Source organism: Cherax quadricarinatus, chromosome 4 (assembly GCF_038502225.1).
Source record: "Cherax quadricarinatus isolate ZL_2023a chromosome 4, ASM3850222v1, whole genome shotgun sequence".
NCBI classification, from domain to species: Eukaryota; Metazoa; Arthropoda; class Malacostraca; order Decapoda; family Parastacidae; genus Cherax; species Cherax quadricarinatus.
In genome coordinates, this window is record NC_091295.1 from 11,939,696 (window position 1) to 11,962,515 (window position 22,820).

At 50.8% G+C, this 22,820-nt stretch overlaps 1 protein-coding gene across 1 annotated transcript in view; it reads right to left on the reverse strand.

Annotated features, from left to right (window-relative positions):
• Positions 1 to 22,820, reverse strand: part of LOC128702038 (rhodopsin, GQ-coupled-like) — a 604,475-nt gene that overhangs the window by 114,913 nt on the left and 466,742 nt on the right. The window contains exon 3 of the mRNA XM_070094398.1: positions 19,551 to 19,649. Within this exon, the coding sequence (XP_069950499.1) occupies positions 19,551 to 19,649 (99 nt within the window). The remainder of the gene's footprint in view (positions 1 to 19,550; positions 19,650 to 22,820) is intronic.

Consider the following 22,820-nt stretch of genomic DNA (forward strand, 5'->3'; position numbering starts at 1 on the left):
TTCTCTACCTCCCTCCGTCCCTTCTCTACCTCCCTCCGTCCCTTCTCTACCTCCCTTCGTCCCTTCTCTACCTCCCTTCGTCCCTTCTCTACCTCCCTTCGTCCCTTCTCTACCTCCCTCCGTCCCTTCTCTACCTCCCTCGGTCCCTTCTCTACCACCTTTCGTCCCTTCTCTACCTCCCTTCGTCCCTTCTCTACCTCCGTCCGTCCCTTCTCTACCTCCCTTCGTCCCTTCTCTACCTCCCTTCGTCCCTTCTCTACCTCCCTTCGTCCCTTCTCTACCTCCCTCCGTCCCTTCTCTACCTCCCTCCGTCCCTTCTCTACCTCCCTCCGTCCCTTCTCTACCTCCCTCCGTCCCTTCTCTACCTCCCTCCGTCCCTTCTCTACCTCCCTCCGTCCCTTCTCTACCTCCCTCCGTCCCTTCTCTACCTCCCTCCGTCCCTTCTCTACCTCCCTCCGTCCCTTCTCTACCTCCCTCCGTCCCTTCTCTACCTCCCTCCGTCCCTTCTCTACCTCCCTCCGTCCCTCCTCTACCTCCCTCCGTCCCTTCTCTACCTCCCTCCGTCCCTTCTCTACCTCCCTCCGTCCCTTCTCTACCTCCCTCCGTCCCTTCTCTACCTCCCTCCGTCCCTTCTCTACCTCCCTCCGTCCCTTCTCTACCTCCCTCCGTCCCTTCTCTACCTCCCTCCGTCCCTTCTCTACCTCCCTCCGTCCCTTCTCTACCTCCCTCCGTCCCTTCTCTACCTCCCTCCGTCCCTTCTCTACCTCCCTCCGTCCCTTCTCTACCTCCCTCCGTCCCTTCTCTACCTCCCTTCGTCCCTTCTCTACCTCCCTCCGTCCCTTCTCTACCTCCCTCCGTCCCTTCTCTACCACCTTTCGTCCCTTCTCTACCTCCCTTCGTCCCTTCTCTACCTCCGTCCGTCCCTTCTCTACCTCCCTTCGTCCCTTCTCTACCTCCCTTCGTCCCTTCTCTACCTCCCTTCGTCCCTTCTCTACCTCCCTCCGTCCCTTCTCTACCTCTCTCCGTCCCTTCTCTACCTCCCTCCGTCCCTTCTCTACCTCCCTCCGTCCCTTCTCTACCTCCGTCCGTCCCTTCTCTACCTCCCTCCGTCCCTTCTCTACCTCCCTCCGTCCCTTCTCTCCTCCCATTTTCCTCATTCTTACCTTTCTTCTTCACTCTTTCACTTCTACACTTCATTCCTAACACGCTTCACCCCTCCCTTTTTACTCCCCTTCACTCCTCTCCCCTTCTCTCTCTTACTTCCTGTCCTCTTTCCCGCTTCTCTTTTATTTTCCCTCCCCTCCTCCACTCTCCCCTTCTCCACTCTCCCCTTCTCCACTCTCCCCTCCTCCACCCTCCCCTCCTCCACTCTCCCTTCCTCCACTCTCACCTCCTCCACTCTCCCCTCCTCCACTCTCGCCTCCTCCACCCTGCCCTCCTCCACTCTCCCCTCCTCCACTCTCCCCTCCTCCACCCTCCCCTCCTCCACTCTCCCCTCCTCCACTCTCGCCTCCTCCACTCTCCCCTCCTCCACTCTCGCCTCCTCCACTCTCGCCTCCTCCACTCTCCCCTCCTCCACTCTCCCCTCCTCCCCCCTCCCCTCCTCCACTCTCCCCTCCTCCACTCTCGCCTCCTCCACCCTCCCCTCCTCCTCTCTCGCCTCCTCCACTCTCGCATCCTCCACTCTCGCCTCCTCCACTCTCGCCTCCTCCACTCTCCCCTCCTCCACTCTCCCCTCCTCCACCCTCCCCTCCTCCACTCTCCCCTCCTCCACTCTCGCCTCCTCCACTCTCGCCTCCTCCACCCTCCCCTCCTCCACTCTCCCCTCCTCCACTCTCGCCTCCTCCACTCTCCCCTCCTCCACTCTCGCCTCCTCCACCCTCCCCTCCTCCACTCTCGCCTCCTCCACCCTCCCCTCCTCCACTCTCGCCTCTTCCACCCTCCCCTCCTCCACTCTCGCCTCCTCCACCCTCCCCTCCTCCACTCTCGCCTCCTCCACCCTCCCCTCCTCCACTCTCGCCTCCTCCACCCTCCCCTCCTCCACACTCGCCTCCTCCACTCTCCCCTCCTCCACCCTCCCCTCCTCCACCCTCCCCTCCTCCACTCTCCCCTACTCCACTCTCGCCTCCTCCACCCTCCCCTCCTCCACTCTCGCCTCCTCCACCCTCCCCTCCTCCACCCTCCCCTCCTCCACCCTCCCCTCCTCCACTCTCCCCTCCACCACTCTCGCCTCCGCCACCCTCCCCTCCTCCACTCTCCCCTACTCCACACTCGCCTCCTCCACCCTCCCCTCCTCCACTCTCGCCTCCTCCACCCTCCCCTCCTCCACCCTCCCCTCCTCCACCCTCCCCTCCTCCACTCTCGCCTCCTCCACCCTCCCCTCCTCCACCCTCCCCTCCTCCACCCTCCCCTCCTCCACCCTCCCCTCCTCCACTCTCGCCTCCTCCACCCTCCCCTCCTCCACTCTCGCCTCCTCCACCCTCCCCTACTCCACTCTCGCCTCCTCCACCCTCCCCTCCTCCACTCTCGCCTCCTCCACCCTCCCCTCCTCCACTCTCGCCTCCTCCACCCTACCCTCCTCCATTCTCCCCTCCCCACTCTCGCCTCCTCCACCCTCCCCTCCTCCACTCTCCCCTCCTCCTCTCTCCCCTCCTCCACCCTCCCCTCCTCCACTCTCGCCTCCTCCACCCTCCCCTCCTCCACCCTCCCCTCCTCCACTCTCGCCTCCTCCACCCTCCCCTCCTCCACCCTCCCCTCCTCCACCCTCCCCTCCTCCACCCTCCCCTCCTCCACTCTCGCCTCCTCCACACTCCCCTCCTCCACTCTCCCCTCCTCCACTCTCCCCTCCTCCACTCTCGCCTCCTCCACCCTCCCCTCCTCCACTCTCACCTCCGCCCCTCTCCCCTCCTCCACTCTCCCCTCCTCCACACTCCCCACCACCACTCTCCCCTCCTCCACTCTCGCCTCCTCCACCCTCCCCTCCTCCACTCTCCCCTCCTCCACTTTCCCCTCCTCCACTCTCCCCTCCTCCACTCTCCCCTCCTCCACTCTCCCCTCCTCCACTCTCCCCTCCTCCACCCTCCCCTCCTCCACTCTCCACTCCTCCACTCTCCCCTCCTCCACCCTCCCCTCCTCCACTCTCCCCTCCTCCACCCTCCCCTCCTCCACTCTCCCCTCCTCCACTCTCCCCTCCTCCACCCTCCCCTCCTCCACTCTCCCCTCCTCCACCCTCCCCTCCTCCACTCTCCCCTCCTCCACTCTCCCCTCCTCCACTCTCCCCTCCTCCACCATCCACTCCTCCACTCTCCCCTCCTCCACACTTCCCTCCTCCACCCTCCCCTCCTCCACCCTCCCCTCCTCCACTCTCCCCTCCTCCACTCTCCCCTCCTCCACCCTCCCCTCCTCCACTCTCCCCTCCTCCACCCTCCCCTCCTCCACTCTCCCCTCCTCCACCCTCCCCTTCTCCACTCCCCCCTCCTCCACTCTCCCCTCCTCCACTCTCCCCTCCTCCACTCTCCCCTCCTCCACCCTCCCCTACTCCACACTCCCCTCCTCCACTCTCCCCTCCTCCACTCTCCCCTCCTCCACTCTTCCCTCCTCCACCCTCCACTCCTCCACTCTCCCCTCCTCCACCCTCCACTCCTCCACTCTCCCCTTCTCCACCCTCCACTCCTCCACTCTCCCCTCCTCCACTCTCCCCTCCTCCACTCTCGCCTCCTCCACCCTCCCCTTTTCCACCCTCCCCTCCTCCACCCTCCCCTCCTCCACCCTCCCCTCCTACACTCTCCCCTCCTCCACCCTCCCCTCCTCCACTCTCCCCTCCTCCACTCTCCCCTCCTCCACTCTCTCCTCCTCCACCCTCCACTCCTCCACTCTCCCCTCCTCCACCCTCCCCTCCTCCACTCTCCCCTCCTCCACTCTCCCCTCCTCCACCCTCCCCTCCTCCACTCTCCCCGCCTCCCCCCTCCCCTCATCCACTCTCCCCTCCTCCACCCTCCCCTCCTCCACTCTCCCCTCCTCCACTCTCCCCTCCTCCACTCTCCCCTCCTCCACTCTCCCCTCCTCCACCCTCCACTCCTCCACTCTCCCCTCCTCCACCCTCCACTCCTCCACTCTCCCCTCCTCCACCCTCCACTCCTCCACTCTCCCCTCCTCCACTCTCCCCTCCTCCACTCTCGCCTCCTCCACTCTCCCCTCCTCCACTCTCCCCTCCTCCACCCTCCACTCCTCCACTCTCCCCTCCTCCACCCTCCACTCCTCCACTCTCCCCTCCTCCACCCTCCACTCCTCCACTCTCCCCTCCTCCACTCTCCCCTCCTCCACTCTCCCCTCCTCCACTCTCCCCTCCTCCACTCTCCCCTCCACCACTCACCCCTCCACCACCCTCCACTCCTCCACTCTCTCCTCCTCCACCCTCGCCTCCTCCACTCTCCCCTCCTCCACTCTCCCCTCCTCCACCCTCCACTCCTCCACTCTCCCCTCCTCCACCCTCCACTCCTCCACTCTCCCCTCCTCCACCCTCCACTCCTCCACTCTCCCCTCCTCCACTCTCCCCTCCTCCACACTCCCCTCCTCCACCCTCCCCTCCTCCACACTCCCCTCCTCCACTCTCCCCTCCTCCACACTCCCCTCCTCCACTCTCCCCGCCTCCCCCCTCCACTCCTCCACTCTCCCCTCCTCCACCCTCCACTCCTCCACTCTCCCCTCCTCCACCCTCCACTCCTCCACTCTCCCCTCCTCCACTCTCCCCTCCTCCACTCTCGCCTCCTCCACTCTCCCCTCCTCCACTCTCCCCTCCTCCACCCTCCACTCCTCCACTCTCCCCTCCTCCACCCTCCACTCCTCCACTCTCCCCTCCTCCACCCTCCACTCCTCCACTCTCCCCTCCTCCACTCTCCCCTCCTCCACTCTCCCCTCCTCCACCCTCCACTCCTCCACTCTCCCCTCCTCCACCCTCCACTCCTCCAACCTCCACTCCTCCACTCTCACCTCCTCCACCCTCCACTCCTCCACTCTCCCCTCCTCCACTCTCCCCTCCTCCACTCTCCCCTCCTCCACTCTCCCCTCCTCCACTCTCCCCTCCTCCACTCTCCCCTCCTCCACCCTCCACTCCTCCACTCTCCCCTCCTCAACACTCCACTCCTCCACCCTCCCCTCCTCCACCCTCCACTCCTCCACTCTCCCCTCCTCCACTCTCCCCTCCTCCACTCTCCCCTCCTCCACTCTCCCCTCCTCCACTCTCCCCTCCTCCACTCTCCCCTCCTCCACTCTCCCCTCTTCCACCCTCCCCTCCTCCACCCTCCACTCCTCCACTCTCTCCTCCTCCACCCTCCACTCCTCCACTCTCCCCTCCTCCACTCTCCCCTCCTCCACTCTCCCCTCCTCCACTCTCCCCTCCTCCACTCTCCCCTCCTCCACTCTCCCCTCCTCCACCCTCCACTCCTCCACTCTCCCCTCCTCCACCCTCCACTCCTCCACTCTCCCCTCCTCCACCCTCCACTCCTCCACTCTCCCCTCCTCCACTCTCCCCTCCTCCACTCTCCCCTCCTCCACTCTCCCCTCCTCCACCCTCCCCTCCTCCACCCTCCACTCCTACACCCTCCCCTCCTCCACTCTCCCCTCCTCCACTCTCCCCTCCTCCACTCTCCCCACCTCCACACTCCCCACCTCCACTCTCCCCTAGTCCACTCTCCCCTCCTCCAATCTCCCCTCCTCCACTCTCCCCTCATCCACCCTCCCCACCTCCACCCTCCCCTCCTCCACTCTGCCCTCCTCCACTCTCCACTCCTCCACTCTCGCCTCCTCCACCCTCCCCTCCTCCACTCTCCCCTCCTCCACTCTCCCCTCCTCCACTCTCCCCTCCTCCACTCTCCCCTCCTCCACTCTCCCCTCCTCCACTCTCCCCTCCTCCACCCTACCCTCCTCCACCCTCCCCTCCTCCACCCTCCCCTCCTCCACTCTCCCCTCCTCCACTCTCCCCTCCTCCACTCTCCCCTCCTCCACACTCCCCACCTCCACCCACCACTCATCCACTCTCCCCTCCTCCACTCTCCCCTCCTCCACCCTCCCCTCCTCCACTCTCCTTTCCTCCACTCTCCCCTCCTCCACTCTCCCCTCCTCCTCTCTCCCCTCCTCCACCCTCCCCTCCTCCACTCTCCCCTCCTCCACTCTCCCCTCCTCCACTCTCCCCTCCTCCACTCTCCCCTCCTCCACTCTCCCCTCCTCCACCCTCCCCTCCTCCACTCTCCCCTCCTCCACTCTCGCCTCCTCCACCCACCCCACCACCCCCCTCCCCTCCTCCACTCTCGCCTCCTCCACCCTCCCCTCCTCCACTCTCGCCTCCTCCACCCTCCCCTCCTCCACTCTCCCCTCCTCCACCCTCCCCTCCTCCACTCTCGCCTCCTCCACCCTCCCCTCCTCCACCCTTCCCTCCTCCACTCTCGCCTCCTCCACCCTCCCCTCCTCCACTCTCGCCTCCTCCACCCTCCCCTCCTCCACCCTCCCCTCCTCCACTCTCGCCTCCTCCACCCTCCCCTCCTCCACTCTCTCCTCCTCCACCCTCCCCTCCTCCACTCTCGCCTCCTCCACCCTCCCCTCCTCCACCCTCCCCTCCTCCACTCTCGCCTCCTCCACTCTCGCCTCCTCCACCCTCCCCTCCTCCACTCTCGCCTCCTCCACCCTCCCCTCCTCCACTCTCCCCTCCGCCACCCTCCCCTCCTCCACTCTCGCCTCCTCCACCCTCCCCTCCTCCACCCTCCCCTCCTCCACTCTCGCCTCCTCCACCCTCCCCTCCTCCACTCTCGCCTCCTCCACCCTCCCCTCCTCCACCCTCCCCTCCTCCACTCTCGCCTCCTCCACCCTCCCCTCCTCCACTCTCGCCTCCTCCACCCTCCCCTCCTCCACTCTCGCCTCCTCCACCCTCCCCTCCTCCACGCTCCCCTCCTCCACTCTCGCCTCCTCCACCCTCCCCTCCTCCACACTCGCCTCCTCCACCCTCCCCTCCTCCACTCTCCCCTCCTCCATCCTCCACTCCTACAACCTCCACTCCTCCACTCTCCCCTCCTCCACCCTCCACTCCTCCACCCTCCCCTCCTCCACCCTCCCCTCCTCCACCCTCCCCTCCTCCACTCTCGCCTCCTCCACCCTCCCCTCCTCCACGCTCCCCTCCTCCACCCTCCACTCCTCCACTCTCCCCTCCTCCACTCTCGCCTCCTCCACCCTCCCCTCCTCCACTCTCCCCTCCTCCACTCTCGCCTCCTCCACTCTCCCCTCCTCCACTCTCGCCTCCTCCACCCTCCCCTACTCCACCCTCCCCTCCTCCACTCTCGCCTCCTCCACCCTCCCCTCCTCCACTCTCGCCTCCTCCACCCTCCCCTCCACCACTCGCCCCTCCTCCACCCTCCACTCCTCCACCCTCCCCTCCTCCACTCTCGCCTCCTCCACCCTCCCCTCCTCCACTCTCCCCTCCTCCACCCTCCACTCCTCCACCCTCCCCTCCTCCACTCTCGCCTCCTCCACCCTCCCCTCCTCCACTCTCCCCTCCTCCACTCTCGCCTCCTCCACTCTCCCCTCCTCCACTCTCGCCTCCTCCACCCTCCCCTCCTCCACCCTCCCCTCCTCCACTCTCCCCTCCTCCACTCTCCCCTCCATGCCAACATTCGAATAAAAAAAACGAGACTTCTTTCCTTTGTATTTTTTTGTCAGTGACATAGGTCAGTTTAACCCGGACTTCCAAGGTGACCAATAAGTGTCTCAAAAACCCAAGTCAACACACCAAGTCAACACACCAAGTCAACACACCAAGTCAACACACCAAGTCAACACACCAAGTCAACACACCAAGTCAACACACCAAGTCAACACACCAAGTCAACACACCAAGTCAACACACCAAGTCATCACACCAAGTCAACACACCAAGTCATCACACCAAGTCAACACACCAAGTCAACACACCAAGTCAACACACCAAGTCAACACACCAAGTCAACACACCAAGTCAACACACCAAGTCAACACACCAAGTCATCACACCAAGTCAACACACCAAGTCATCACACCAAGTCATCACAACAAGTCAACACACCAAGTCAACACACCAAGTCAACACACCAAGTCAACACACCAAGTCAACACACCAAGTCAACACACCAAGTCAACACACCAAGTCATCACATTAAGTCAACACACCAAGTCATCACACCAAGTCATCACACCAAGTCATCACACCAAGTCATCACACCAAGTCATCACACCAAGTCAACACACCAAGTCATCACACCAAGTCATCACAACAAGTCAACACACCAAGTCAACACACCAAGTCAACACACCAAGTCATCACAACAAGTCAACACACCAAGTCAACACACCAAGTCAACACACCAAGTCAACACACCAAGTCATCACACCAAGTCATCACACCAAGTCATCACACCAAGTCAACACACCAAGTCATCACACCAAGTCATCACAACAAGTCAACACACCAAGTCAACACACCAAGTCAACACACCAAGTCAACACACCAAGTCAACACACCAAGTCATCACACCAAGTCAACACACCAAGTCAACACACCAAGTCATCACACCAAGTCATCACACCAAGTCATCACACCAAGTCATCACACCAAGTCATCACACCAAGTCAACACACCAAGTCATCACACCAAGTCATCACAACAAGTCAACACACCAAGTCAACACACCAAGTCAACACACCAAGTCATCACAACAAGTCAACACACCAAGTCAACACACCAAGTCAACACACCAAGTCAACACGCCAAGTCATCACACCAAGTCATCACACCAAATCATCACACCAAGTCAACACACCAAGTCATCACACCAAGTCATCACAACAAGTCAACACACCAAGTCAACACACCAAGTCAACACACCAAGTCAACACACCAAGTCATCACACCAAGTCAACACACCAAGTCAACTCACCAAGTCAACACACCAAGTCAACACACCAAGTCATCACACCAAGTCAACACACCAAGTCATCACACCAAGTCAACACACCAAGTCAACACACCAAGTCAACACACCAAGTCAACACACCAAGTCATCACACCAAGTCAACACACCAAGTCATCACACCAAGTCATCACACCAAGTCATCACACCAAGTCATCACACCAAGTCATCACACCAAGTCAACACACCAAGTCATCACACCAAGTCAAGACACCAAGTCATCACACCAAGTCATCACACCAAGTCATCACACCAAGTCATCACACCAAGTCATCACACCAAGTCATCACACCAAGTCATCACACCAAGTCATCACACCAAGTCATCACACCAAGTCATCACACCAAGTCATCACGCCAAGTCATCACACCAAGTCATCACACCAAGTCAACACACCAAGTCATCACACCAAGTCATCACACCAAGTCATCACACCAAGTCATCACACCAAGTCATCACACCAAGTCATCACACCAATTCATCACACCAAGTCATCACACCAAGTCATCACACCAAGTCAACACACCAAGTCATCACACCAAGTCATCACACCAAGTCATCACAACAAGTCATCACACCAAGTCATCACACCAAGTCATCACACCAAGTCATCACACCAAGTCATCACACCAAGTCATCACACCAAGTCATCACACCAAGTCATCACACCAAGTCATCACACCAAGTCATCACACCAAGTCAACACACCAAGTCATCACACCAAGTCATCACACCAAGTCATCACACCAAGTCATCACACCAAGTCATCACACCAAGTCATCACACCAAGTCATCACAACAAGTCATCACACCAAGTCATCACACCAAGTCATCACACCAAGTCATCACACCAAGTCATCACACCAAGTCATCACACCAAGTCATCACACCAAGTCAACACACCAAGTCATCACACCAAGTCATCACACCAAGTCATCACACCAAGTCATCACACCAAGTCAACACACCAAGTCATCACACCAAGTCATCACACCAAGTCATCACACCAAGTCATCACACCAAGTCAACACACCAAGTCATCACACCCAAGTCATCACACCAAGTCATCACACCAAGTCATCACACCAAGTCAACACACCAAGTCATCACACCAAGTCATCACACCAAGTCATCACACCAAGTCATCACACCAAGTCAACACACCAAGTCATCACACCAAGTCATCACACCAAGTCATCACACCAAGTCATCACACCAAGTCAACACACCAAGTCATCACACCAAGTCATCACACCAAGTCATCACACCAAGTCATCACACCAAGAAATTAATCAGAATAATCCAGTCTGCAAACAAGGAAACCTGGCTGAAATATTTTCATACGAATATTCGTAGCATATACAAAATTCTGAATGATTTGCATACGCATCAGAGTCCAGACATTAATGCTATAAGCAATTTTTATTTGCCGGAATTTAAAGAATCATTTGGCATCAGAATTAACTCTGTCTGGGTAAAATATCTTACAAGAAACTGGCACCCTTACAGGATGGAGTGATTATATATGGACAATAACCTGCAAGCTATCAATATCCAAAAACAAGATGGAGCGGGATATATCTCAATATATGATACATAATCACAGTGAAAAACAGTAATATTCCAAGCGCTTTCGGGATTTCTCACATTATCAGGGAACAGCTGTCCTAGATAATGTGAGAAATGACGAATATATATATATATATATATATATAGGTAGTAGGTTGGTAGACAGCAACCACCCAGGGAAGTACTACCGTCCTGCCAGATGACTGTGAAACAAAAACCTGTAACTGTTTTGCATGATGGTAGGATTGCTGGTTTTCTTTTTCTGTCTCATAAACACGCTAGATAACAGGGATATCTTGCTACTCCTACTTACACTTTGGTCACACTTCACAGACACGCACATGCATATATATATATACATACATCTAGGTTTTTCTCCTTATTCTAAATAGCTCTTGTTCTTTTTTATTTCTTCTATTGTCCATGGGGAAGTGGAAAAGAATCTTTCCTCCGTAAGCCATGCGTGTCGTATGAGGCGACTAAAATGCCGGGAGCAATGGGCTAGTAACCCCTTCTCCTGTATACATTTACTAAAAAAGAGAAGAAGAAAAACTTTATAAAACTGGGTTGTTTAAATGTGCGTGGATGTAGTGCGGATGACAAGAAACAGATGATTGCTGATGTTATGAATGAAAAGAAGTTGGATGTCCTGGCTCTAAGCGAAACAAAGCTGAAGGGGGTAGGAGAGTTTCAGTGGGGGGAAATAAATGGGATTAAATCTGGAGTATCTGAGAGAGTTAGAGCAAAGGAAGGGGTAGCAGTAATGTTAAATGATCAGTTATGGAAGGAGAAAAGAGAATATGAATGTGTAAATTCGAGAATTATGTGGATTAAAGTAAAGGTTGGATGCGAGAAGTGGGTCATAATAAGCGTGTATGCACCTGGAGAAGAGAGGAATGCAGAGGAGAGAGAGAGATTTTGGGAGATGTTAAGTGAATGTATAGGAGCCTTTGAACCAAGTGAGAGAGTAATTGTGGTAGGGGACCTGAATGCTAAAGTAGGAGAAACTTTTAGAGAGGGTGTGGTAGGTAAGTTTGGGGTGCCAGGTGTAAATGATAATGGGAGCCCTTTGATTGAACTTTGTATAGAAAGGGGTTTAGTTATAGGTAATACATATTTTAAGAAAAAGAGGATAAATAAGTATACACGATATGATGTAGGGCGAAATGACAGTAGTTTGTTGGATTATGTATTAGTAGATAAAAGACTGTTGAGTAGACTTCAGGATGTACATGTTTATCGAGGGGCCACAGATATATCAGATCACTTTCTAGTTGTAGCTACACTGAGAGTAAAAGGTAGATGGGATACAAGGAGAACAGAAGCATCAGGGAAGAGAGAGGTGAAGGTTTATAAACTAAAAGAGGAGGCAGTTAGGGTAAGATATAAACAGCTATTGGAGGATAGATGGGCTAATGAGAGCATAGGCAATGGGGTCGAAGAGGAATGGGGTAGGTTTAAAAATGTAGTGTTAGAGTGTTCAGCAGAAGTTTGTGGTTACAGGAAAGTGGGTGCAGGAGGGAAGAGGAGCGATTGGTGGAATGATGATGTAAAGAGAGTAGTAAGGGAGAAAAAGTTAGCATATGAGAAGTTTTTACAAAGTAGAAGTGATGCAAGGAGGGAAGAGTATATGGAGAAAAAGAGAGAGGTTAAGAGAGTGGTGAAGCAATGTAAAAAGAGAGCAAATGAGAGAGTGGGTGAGCTGTTATCAACAAATTTTGTTGAAAATAAGAAAAAGTTTTGGAGTGAGATTAACAAGTTAAGGAAGCCTAGAGAACAAATGGATTTGTCAGTTAAAAATAGGAGAGGAGAGTTATTAAATGGAGAGTTAGAGGTATTGGGAAGATGGAGGGAATATTTTGAGGAATTGTTAAATGTTGATGAAGATAGGGAAGCTGTGATTTCGTGTATAGGGCAAGGAGGAATAACATCTTGTAGGAGTGAGGAAGAGCCAGTTGTGAGTGTGGGGGAAGTTCGTGAGGCAGTAGGTAAAATGAAAGGGGGTAAGGCAGCCGGGATTGATGGGATAAAGATAGAAATGTTAAAAGCAGGTGGGGATATAGTTTTGGAGTGGTTGGTGCAATTATTTAATAAATGTATGGAAGAGGGTAAGGTACCTAGGGATTGGCAGAGAGCATGCATAGTTCCTTTGTATAAAGGCAAAGGGGATAAAAGAGAGTGCAAAAATTATAGGGGGATAAGTCTGTTGAGTGTACCTGGTAAAGTGTATGGTAGAGTTATAATTGAAAGAATTAAGAGTAAGACGGAGAATAGGATAGCAGATGAACAAGGAGGCTTTAGGAAAGGTAGGGGGTGTGTGGACCAGGTGTTTACAGTGAAACATATAAGTGAACAGTATTTAGATAAGGCTAAAGAGGTCTTTGTGGCATTTATGGATTTGGAAAAGGCGTATGACAGGGTGGATAGGGGGGCAATGTGGCAGATGTTGCAAGTGTATGGTGTAGGAGGTAGGTTACTGAAAGCAGTGAAGAGTTTTTACGAGGATAGTGAGGCTCAAGTTAGAGTATGTAGAAAAGAGGGAAATTTTTTCCCAGTAAAAGTAGGCCTTAGACAAGGATGTGTGATGTCACCATGGTTGTTTAATATATTTATAGATGGGGTTGTAAGAGAAGTAAATGCGAGGGTCTTGGCAAGAGGCGTGGAGTTAAAAGATAAAGAATCACACACAGGGTGGGAGTTGTCACAGCTGCTCTTTGCTGATGACACTGTGCTCTTGGGAGATTCTGAAGAGAAGCTGCAGAGATTGGTGGATGAATTTGGTAGGGTGTGCAAAAGAAGAAAATTAAAGGTGAATACAGGAAAGAGTAAGGTTATGAGGATAACAAAAAGATTAGGTGATGAAAGATTGAATATCAGATTGGAGGGAGAGAGTATGGAGGAGGTGAACGTATTCAGATATTTGGGAGTGGACGTGTCAGCGGATGGGTCTATGAAAGATGAGGTGAATCATAGAATTGATGAGGGAAAAAGAGTGAGTGGTGCACTTAGGAGTCTGTGGAGACAGAGAACTTTGTCCTTGGAGGCAAAGAGGGGAATGTATGAGAGTATAGTTTTACCAACGCTCTTATATGGGTGTGAAGCATGGGTGATGAATGTTGCAGCGAGGAGAAGGCTGGAGGCAGTGGAGATGTCATGTCTGAGGGCAATGTGTGGTGTGAATATAATGCAGAGAATTCGTAGTTTGGAAGTTAGGAGGAGGTGCGGGATTACCAAAACTGTTGTCCAGAGGGCTGAGGAAGGGTTGTTGAGGTGGTTCGGACATGTAGAGAGAATGGAGCGAAACAGAATAACTTCAAGAGTGTATCAGTCTGTAGTGGAAGGAAGGCGGGGTAGGGGTCGGCCTAGGAAGGGTTGGAGGGAGGGGGTAAAGGAGGTTTTGTGTGCGAGGGGCTTGGACTTCCAGCAGGCATGCGTGAGCGTGTTTGATAGGAGTGAATGGAGACAAATGGTTTTTAATACTTGACGTGCTGTTGGAGTGTGAGCAAAGTAACATTTATGAAGGGATTCAGGGAAACCGGCAGGCCGGACTTGAGTCCTGGAGATGGGAAGTACAGTGCCTGCACTCTGAAGGAGGGGTGTTAATGTTGCAGTTTAAAAACTGTAGTGTAAAGCACCCTTCTGGCAAGACAGTGATGGAATGAATGATGGTGAAAGTTTTTCTTTTTCGGGCCACCCTGCCTTGGTGGGAATCGGCCAGTGTGATAATAAAAAAAAAAGTACATGTATATATATATGTATATATATATATATATATATGTATATATATATATATATATATATACGTATATATATATATATATATATATATATATATATATATATATATATATATATATATATATATATATATATATATATATATATATATATATATATTCGTCTTTTCGTCACAAATGCATCTAATGAGATATTTTATTGTGGCAATGACACATTAGTTGCATTTTTGTCCTTTTATCTAATCTCAAATTATCTAGAAAGACGTAGTAGTAGTACGTAGATTGTAACTAGTCCTCAGTAGATAGATAGCCTTGCTACCCTGGAGACTGACAGGTCTACTGCCAGAGTAGATTTACTTGGACCCCCTCAGTGTATACATGCTGAGAATTTATATTATTCCCTGTCTCAGGAATTTCCCTTGACTGATGGTGTAAACGTTATATGCAACCTTAATGACCATCGTGTAGAAAATGGGGTTTAAACGTAATAAACGAACCTGCTGTCTGATTTTCCATACACTGAGAAAACTGCTCTTTCCCATGAGACCGATTTACTAAGTGGGATTTACCAGTTTTCTACCCTCGTGTCCCAACAAATATTCTGCAGTAAAAACGACTGTCAATAGTTGCCTGTAACTTTAGTTTATAGTCTGAAAAGAGTGCCTGCAGTCCATGCGTTTTATTGGAAACAAACGCATTTACTTATCGGCAATTTTTAAAAACTTAAAATGCCGCCAGTAAATAAACAAAATTAAAACGCCAAGTAAGACTATGACTGCTTAGGTTTTCAAAGAAAAAACGTTTTCTGTCAGCAACAGCTGGTATGCTGTTTACGTAACAGCAAGAACAGTAGTAATATAAAAATTTGAAAGTCCTTTCAACCTGACCGAGGTAGAGACAGCCCGCTAAAACACTGAACAAGCCGCTCTATACAGAGCTCAAGCTTGAACCGTCTCTACCAATGCAAGCTACACTCTCTCAAGCTTGAACCGTATCTACCAGTGCCAGCTACACTCTCTCAAGCTTGAGCCGTCTCTACCAGTGCCAGCTACATTCTCTCAAGCTTGAGCCGTCTCTACCAGTGCCAGCTACACTCTCTCAAGCTTGAACCGTCTCTACCAGTGCCAGCTACACTCTCTCAAGCTTGAGCCGTCTCTACCAGTGCCAGCTACACTCTCTCAAGCTTGAGCCGTCTCTACCAGTGCCAGCTACACTCTCTCAAGCTTGAACCGTCTCTACCAGTGCCAGCTACACTCTCAAGCTTGAATCGTCTCTACCAGTGCCAGCTACACTCTCTCAAGCTTGAACCGTCTCTACCAGTGCCAGCTACACTCTCAAGCTTGAATCGTCTCTACCAGTGCCAGCTACACTCTCTCAAGCTTGAACCGTCTCTACCAGTGCCAGCTACACTCTCTCAAGCTTGAACCGTCTCTACCAGTGCCAGCTACACTCTCTCAAGCTTGAACCGTCTCTACCAGTGCCAGCTACACTCTCTCAAGCTTGAACCGTCTCTACCAGTGCCAGCTACACTCTCTCAAGCTTGAACCGTCTCTACCAGTGCCAGCTACACTCTCTCAAGCTTGAACCGTCTCTACCAGTGCCAGCTACACTCTCTCAAGCTTGAACCGTCTCTACCAGTGCCAGCTACACTCTCTCAAGCTTGAACCGTCTCTACCAGTGCCAGCTACACTCTCTCAAGCTTGAACCGTCTCTACCAGTGCCAGCTACACTCTCTCAAGCTTAAGCCGTCTCTACCAGTGCCAGCTACACTCTCTCTCCCCGGGTAAAAACTGCCGGAAAATAATAATAATCATGCATTAAGGTTCATAATACAATTTTTTTTTAAATTCGACCGTGGTCATGTCTGTTGACAGTGATCTGTCAAGTCAGAGGGTCTGCTCTAACGTGTGATGACGATCTGTCAAAGTGACTGTTCTAACAGGAGAGTCAAAGACTCTGTTCTATTTACCAGCACATCTCGTACGTCATTAACGAAGTTAAAAAAATATATAATGAACTGTTTCATACTCTCAACATGGTGGGATGGGGGGGTCACCTCTTATATGGGCCAATAATTTGTTCGTAGTTTCAAGCCGGTGAATTTAGGATAAAGACCTTAAAGCCGGGTAGTATTGTGGGGTTATAATGCATCCAATGGTTAATAAATAACAGAAAGGCACTACACTGTGACTGAAACAATACACAAATAACCCGCACATAGGTGAGGGGGAGCTTACGACGACATTTCGGTCCGACTTCGACCGAAACGTCGTCATAAGCTCCCATCTTTTATGTGCGGGTTATTTGTGTATTGTGCAACGGTTAATATTATACAAATTAACTGTTGTATTTCTCCCTCCTGTTATGAGGTGAAGTGTCTGTTGAATCATCAGCTACTTAACCTGCGTTGTCAGCTCATAAGATTTACACTTCCCAGCATCGTCAGCCAATCTGAGCTACGCACATCCAGTGTCTGTGTATCAGAACTACACTAAATTCTAACGTCAGCTGATCGGAGTAGAACTCAGCATCGTCAGCCAATGAGAGTTGCACTTGCTCTCAGCGTCAGCCAATCAGAGATGGAGCGCACGATCACTAACAAGTGTTTGTTACTCCGAATGTCCAATTTTCTTCTTCAAGTCGAGAAAATTTAGTGTATTGTTGCAGCAAGAATTGTTGTAAATTGGAAAAGTTGCTGCCAGGTGTCAGTGTGTGTGTACTCACCTATTTGTGGTTGCAGGGGTCGAGACTCAGCTCCTGGCCCTGCCTCTTCACTGGTTGCTACTAGGTCACTCTCTCCCTGCTCCGTGAGCGTTATCATACCTCTTCTTAAAGCTATGTATAGCTCCTGCCTCCACCACCTCACTTTCCAGACTATTCCACTTCCTGGCAATCTCTGTGGCTGAAGAAATACTTCCTAACATCCTTGTGACTCGACTGAGTATTCAACTTCCAGTTGTGACAACTTGTTGCTGTGTTCCATCTTTGAAATATCCTGTCCTCATCCACCTTATCAATTCCTCTCAGTATTTTATATGTCGTTATCATGTTCCCCTTATCCCTCCTGCCCTCCAGTGTCGTCAGGTTGATTTCCCTTAACCTCACATCGTAGGGCATACTCCTTAGCTTCATGACTAGTCTTGTTCCAAATCTTTGCACTTTCTCTAATTTCTTGACGTGCTTGACCAGGTGTGGGTTCCATACTGGTGCTGCATACTCCAATATGAGCCTGACGTACACGGTGTACAGAGTCTTGAGCGAGCCTTTACTAAGGTGTCAAAATGTTATTTTTAGGTTTGTCAGGTGCCTATAAGCTACAGCAGTTATTTAGTGGATGCGCGTCTCAGATGTGCTCGATATGATGCTCAATCCGAGATACTTTTCCTTGAGTGAGTTTTGCAGCCTTTGACCTCTTAGTCTGTACTCCGTCTGCGGTACCATTTGTCCTTCAAAGCTTCATAGCTCTGCACTTGCTGGGGTTAAACTCCAGAAGCCATTTGTCGGACCAGGCTTGCATCCTGTCCAGATCCTCTTGTAGGCTTACTTTAGCCTCGTCCGCTTGTATTCTCCCCATTAGTTTCACATCATTAGCAAACAGGACACTTCTGACACTATTCCTTCCGTCATGTCATTCACTTATACAAGAAACAGCACAGGACCCAGGACTGACCCTTGTGGAACCCCACTCGAAACATGCACCCACTCTGACACCTCGTCTCGCACCGACACACGTTGTTTCCTTCCTCTCAGATATTCCCCGATCATTGTAGTACTTTGCCTGCTAGTCCTGCCTGCTCCTGTAGTTTTTCAACCAGTGTCTTGTGTGGTACTGTGTAGAAACCCTTCTTACAGCGTAAGAAGACGCAGTCTACCCGTGTGTGTGTGTGTGTGTGTGTGTGTGTGTGTGTGTGTGTTATTAGAAGACAGGGGTACTTACGTGCCCCTTAATATCAGGAACCATGTGTCCCACAGTGTCAAACAGTGCAGTGTATCCAGGTCCGGTTGTGGTCTTTGCAACACTATACTTTTATTCTCATCGGTTTCACATAGGCGGGATGGGATGCACTGGATTTTATTCCAGCATTTCGTTCACATATACCAGAACAGTGTAGGATCCCCGGGTCCCAGTAACAAACCGAGTGGAATCTTGCCTGTTATACTTGTCCACGAATCTTGTGGAACCTCATGTATTAAACATTCCAGACAATAACTCTGTATTCTTTCCTCTTAGTATTCTTCATTAGCCGTAGTGCGTTATATGTTGTTCTTATCTGTTCCTGTAATTCTGTCCCAGTGTCTTGTGTTAAATTCTTCTTGAAGTCCACGAGGCGAGTGCGTTGCCTACCAAGCCACGGGACACCAAGGACATCTTAAGTCGTACGTTCAACTCAACGCAGACATCCTTGAGATTCCCAACTTCCTTTCTCAGTCATTTTACTGGTATTTTACCATCGTTCTCTTTCTGTTATAACTCTGTAGCAGTTTTGATTCACATTTTTCTGTCGCTGCTGTCTCATTCTCCAAATGTCGCTCAACCTTCTTTCTCACCACTCGTGCATATTCCTTTCCGGTTCTTGTTACTTCTCTGCTTTCTGCTGTTCTTCGCTTTGTTAGGTTTCTAAACTCCCGTACTTGTACTGGGTGAACCATAAGCTGTTCCTGGTTTCAGTGTTGTCTCTTATTTTTCTGGGGATGAATACCTGGTTTCCTTTCCATTTCTGTCGCCATCGTCAGTATCATTTCTCTTCATTCGAGAATGTAGAACAACTTTCGTCAGCTGCTCTCTACAGACGTGACCTCAGCGAGACGCTACGTAACCAGTCTTGACCTGATCATTTATACAAGAGAGAGACAGACAGAAATTGTCCTCAGAGTAAAATCTCTTGATTATATCATAGAACAAAATTGTTTGAAATGTGTGAGTGAGGGAAAGACGGGGGTCTCATCTGTATAAGGGGAAGGTAGGTGTCTCACCTGTATAAGGGGAAGGTAGGTGTCTCATCTGTATAAGGGGAAGGTAGGTGTCTCACCTGTATAAGGGGAAGGTAGGTGTCTCACCTGTATAAGGGGAAGGTAGGTGTCTCACTTGTATAAGGGGAAGGTAGGTGTCTCACCTGTGTAAGTGGAAGGTAGGTGTCTCACCTGTATAAGGGGAAGGTAGGTGTCTCACCTGTATAAGGGGAAGGTAGGTGTCTCACCTGTATAAGGGGAAGGTAGGTGTCTCACCTGTATAAGGGGAAGGTAAGTGTCTTACCTGTATGAGTGAGGGGAGGAGACCAACGAGGAAGAGTGCCGCGATGAGCAAGTTGATGACTCCCAGGTGTAGCAGGAGGATGTGGGTCGTGGTCCTGGTCTGCGGGGGAGGCAGACACATCAAGGTTAAAACTGTTAACCACGCTAGTAAAGACACAAAATGTTGACCTACAGTAATACTACGTTTCACCTACACTAACTTCATCACTCTGACAACAGGTTTCAACACCTGTCGTCAGGGAAACAATTCTTGTTCTCACTGTGTAACTGTCTTACAGAAGAGAGCACAGCAGCACACTCTCAGGTATCTCGTTTTGATTAAAAAATTATTAACTTTTGCTTGGTAAAGTCTGACGTAGGTGAAACGATGTATTTATCATGGTCTCTCTTTGCTATTTTTTTTTAGGGAATGTCTTCTCGACTACCCTGCACTTCTACCGTCCACCACCTGCCATCACTCTAACATCCTGTCGTATTACTTCTACCGTCCACCACCTGCCATCACTCTAACATCCTGTCGTATTACTTCTACCGTCCACCACCTGCCATCACTCTAACATCCTGTCGTATTACTGCTAAGTGACCAAAAGCATATATACACCAACTAAGAAGAATACAAAGTTTTTACAAGATAACACAGAGCAAACATTAAGTATAAAGTAAATACCAGCCAGCAACTAACAGCATGATTGTATCATAGCTTATTAGAAAGGAAAATAAGAGTCACGTGGAACATCTTGAGTCTTGGGTCTCAAAACACCCCCTCCCCTCCCCACCCCTCCCCTCCCCTCCCTTCCCCTCCCCTCCCCTTCCATAAGTTAAAAATACAGAAGGTTTGTATACTGGTGTGAATATAGATATCACTGGTGTTTGTCTCTGGGTCGTCATAATTATCATTCACTTTTTTTTTGCTTCCTTCCCATACTCCTCCTTCCCCCCAACACATGACCTAGAAGACCTTAAACATGGATCTTAAAAGACAAGATAAACACTTCCAAACTGTTAGTGGTTCTCCGCGCCGAGTAAGTCAGAAGAAGTCTGCCACTGTTTACAAGCTTCCTTTGTGGCAGTAAGCAGTAGAACACATTTACTGAAATGTTATTATAGTCGTCAAAACCGCGGCTGTCATTTTGGGACCGAGACGTCCTGAAGTAAGAAAGTGGGGAGATATTTTCTTCGTCAGGCAAAAATTTCTTTTGGTTTTGGTCTTAGTCACGTGATGGTTCGCTCGGTGGAGAGTTTCGTTATAGGACCAGGTTCTTCTGCTGGCTTACCGGTTCGCCCAATTAAAAAAAAAATCATATATATCACATTATAATTTTTTTAAAATATATTTAGATTCATTCTGAGACTAAAATTTAAATTTTGGGTAGAAGACGAACAAGTCGGACTTTAAGTGTACATTCTGGGGCCACGTACAAGTTATGTTAATTGTACATGTTAATTGTGCATGTTAAGGTTAATTGTGCATGTTACGGTTAATTGTACATGTTAGTTGTGTAATACGAGAATTTGCACTCAAAGTCATTCATTCGTGATCGAAGAAAGGCAGTGTAAGTCGTGTATTTCGGATCAGGGAAAGGGTGGGGATTGAACCCAAGGCAAGAGAGTCCAAAAACTTACAGGCCAGTGTGTTAACCACTGTACCAGTATGTTAACCACTGGACCAGCTAGCTCTAACAAGATTCATCTAACTAGATATATTTCTATACACCATAGGGAGGTTAGCATGGGCCACCACTGTGACCACAAACGTAGGTTTTCACAGACGAATCCCACACTAGCGTGGCTGTGGCGTGCTCTAGCTCCAGTCCCCCAAAGCTGCCATCATGACTCACGAAATCGCAAGAATATGACTGCCATGGGTTCGATCCCAATCTGTTCTGTAATTTACTTGAATTGGTGATATGATTTAATGAGTCGTGCAGTTCAGGTCCAAACAGTGATTCCTTTGGGGGTTCAAGACGGGCATTTTGGTTCAAAGATTTACATTTTTAGGCTCAAGAAGAATTTTTTGGGGGCTTGTGGGGTACGTTAAGAGTCCAATGTGTACATTTAGAGTACAAACAGTGAATCTGCTTTTTGGGTTTACTCGAGTGTCTTAGAATACATCTTGAGTCCAATTCGTAAATTTTGAGTCCAGGTCATACCCCTAGTATAACGTCTATTCTTCCTGAAAAAACGTAATTTCCAGTCCAATATGCATATTTTTAGACCAAGTTGAACATTTCTGAACATTGACACGAGTTTTAAATATGTACCATCCATATACACGTCAGAACTTGTGTTCACTCACTTATTTGTGGTTACAGGGGTCGAGTCACAGCTCCTGGATCCGCCTCTTCTCTGGTCGCTATTACGTCCACTCTCTCCCTGTTCCATAAGCCTTATCATACCTCTTCTTAAAGCTATGTATGGATCTTGCCTCCACTACATCACTCAGCAGACTATTCAACTTCCTGATAACTCTCTTGTTGAAGAAATACATCCCAGCATCCCTGTGGTTGTTAGGTAAGACACATATGCAACAGTTAGGTATCTTTATTACGAAACGTTTCGCCTACACAGTAGGCTTCTTCAGTCGAGTACAGAAAAGTTGATAGAAGCAGAAGAGACTTGAAGACGATGTAATCAGTCCACCACCCTAAAGTTTTGAGGTGGTCAGTCCCTCAGTCTGGAGAAGAGCATTGTTCCGAAGTCTGAAACAATATGAAGTTGAAGTGACAGGATGGAGCCTAACATAGCGCCAGAAGGTGAGACGTAGGTCACAGGTTGAACGCAGATGTTGGGAGGTCAGGTCCCTCTCAAATCCAGCCGTTCTCACTAGTAGAGGTTGATTTCAGGTCTGTACCAAGATACCCTTGTGTTGCAGTGTCTGATTACATCGTCTTCAAGTCTCTTCTGCTTCTATCAACTTTTCTGTACTCGACTGAAGAAGCCTACTGTGTAGGCGAAACGTTTCGTAATAAAGATACCTAACTGTTGCATTTGTGTCTTACCTAACAACCTGTCGGTATTTTATACCATTTTAATGTTCAATCCCTGTGATTCATCTGAGTTTTCAACTAATTGTAAGCCCCTAATGCTGTGTCCCATCTCCAAAACAACCTGTTCCTATCCACCTTGTCAGTTCATCTCAGTATTTTATATGTCGTTATCATGCCACCCCCATCCCTCCTGTCCTGTGTGTGTGTGTGTGTGTGTGTGTGTGTGTGTGTGTGTGTGTGTGTGTGGTGGGTGTGTGTGTGTGTGTGTGTGTGTGTGTGTGTGT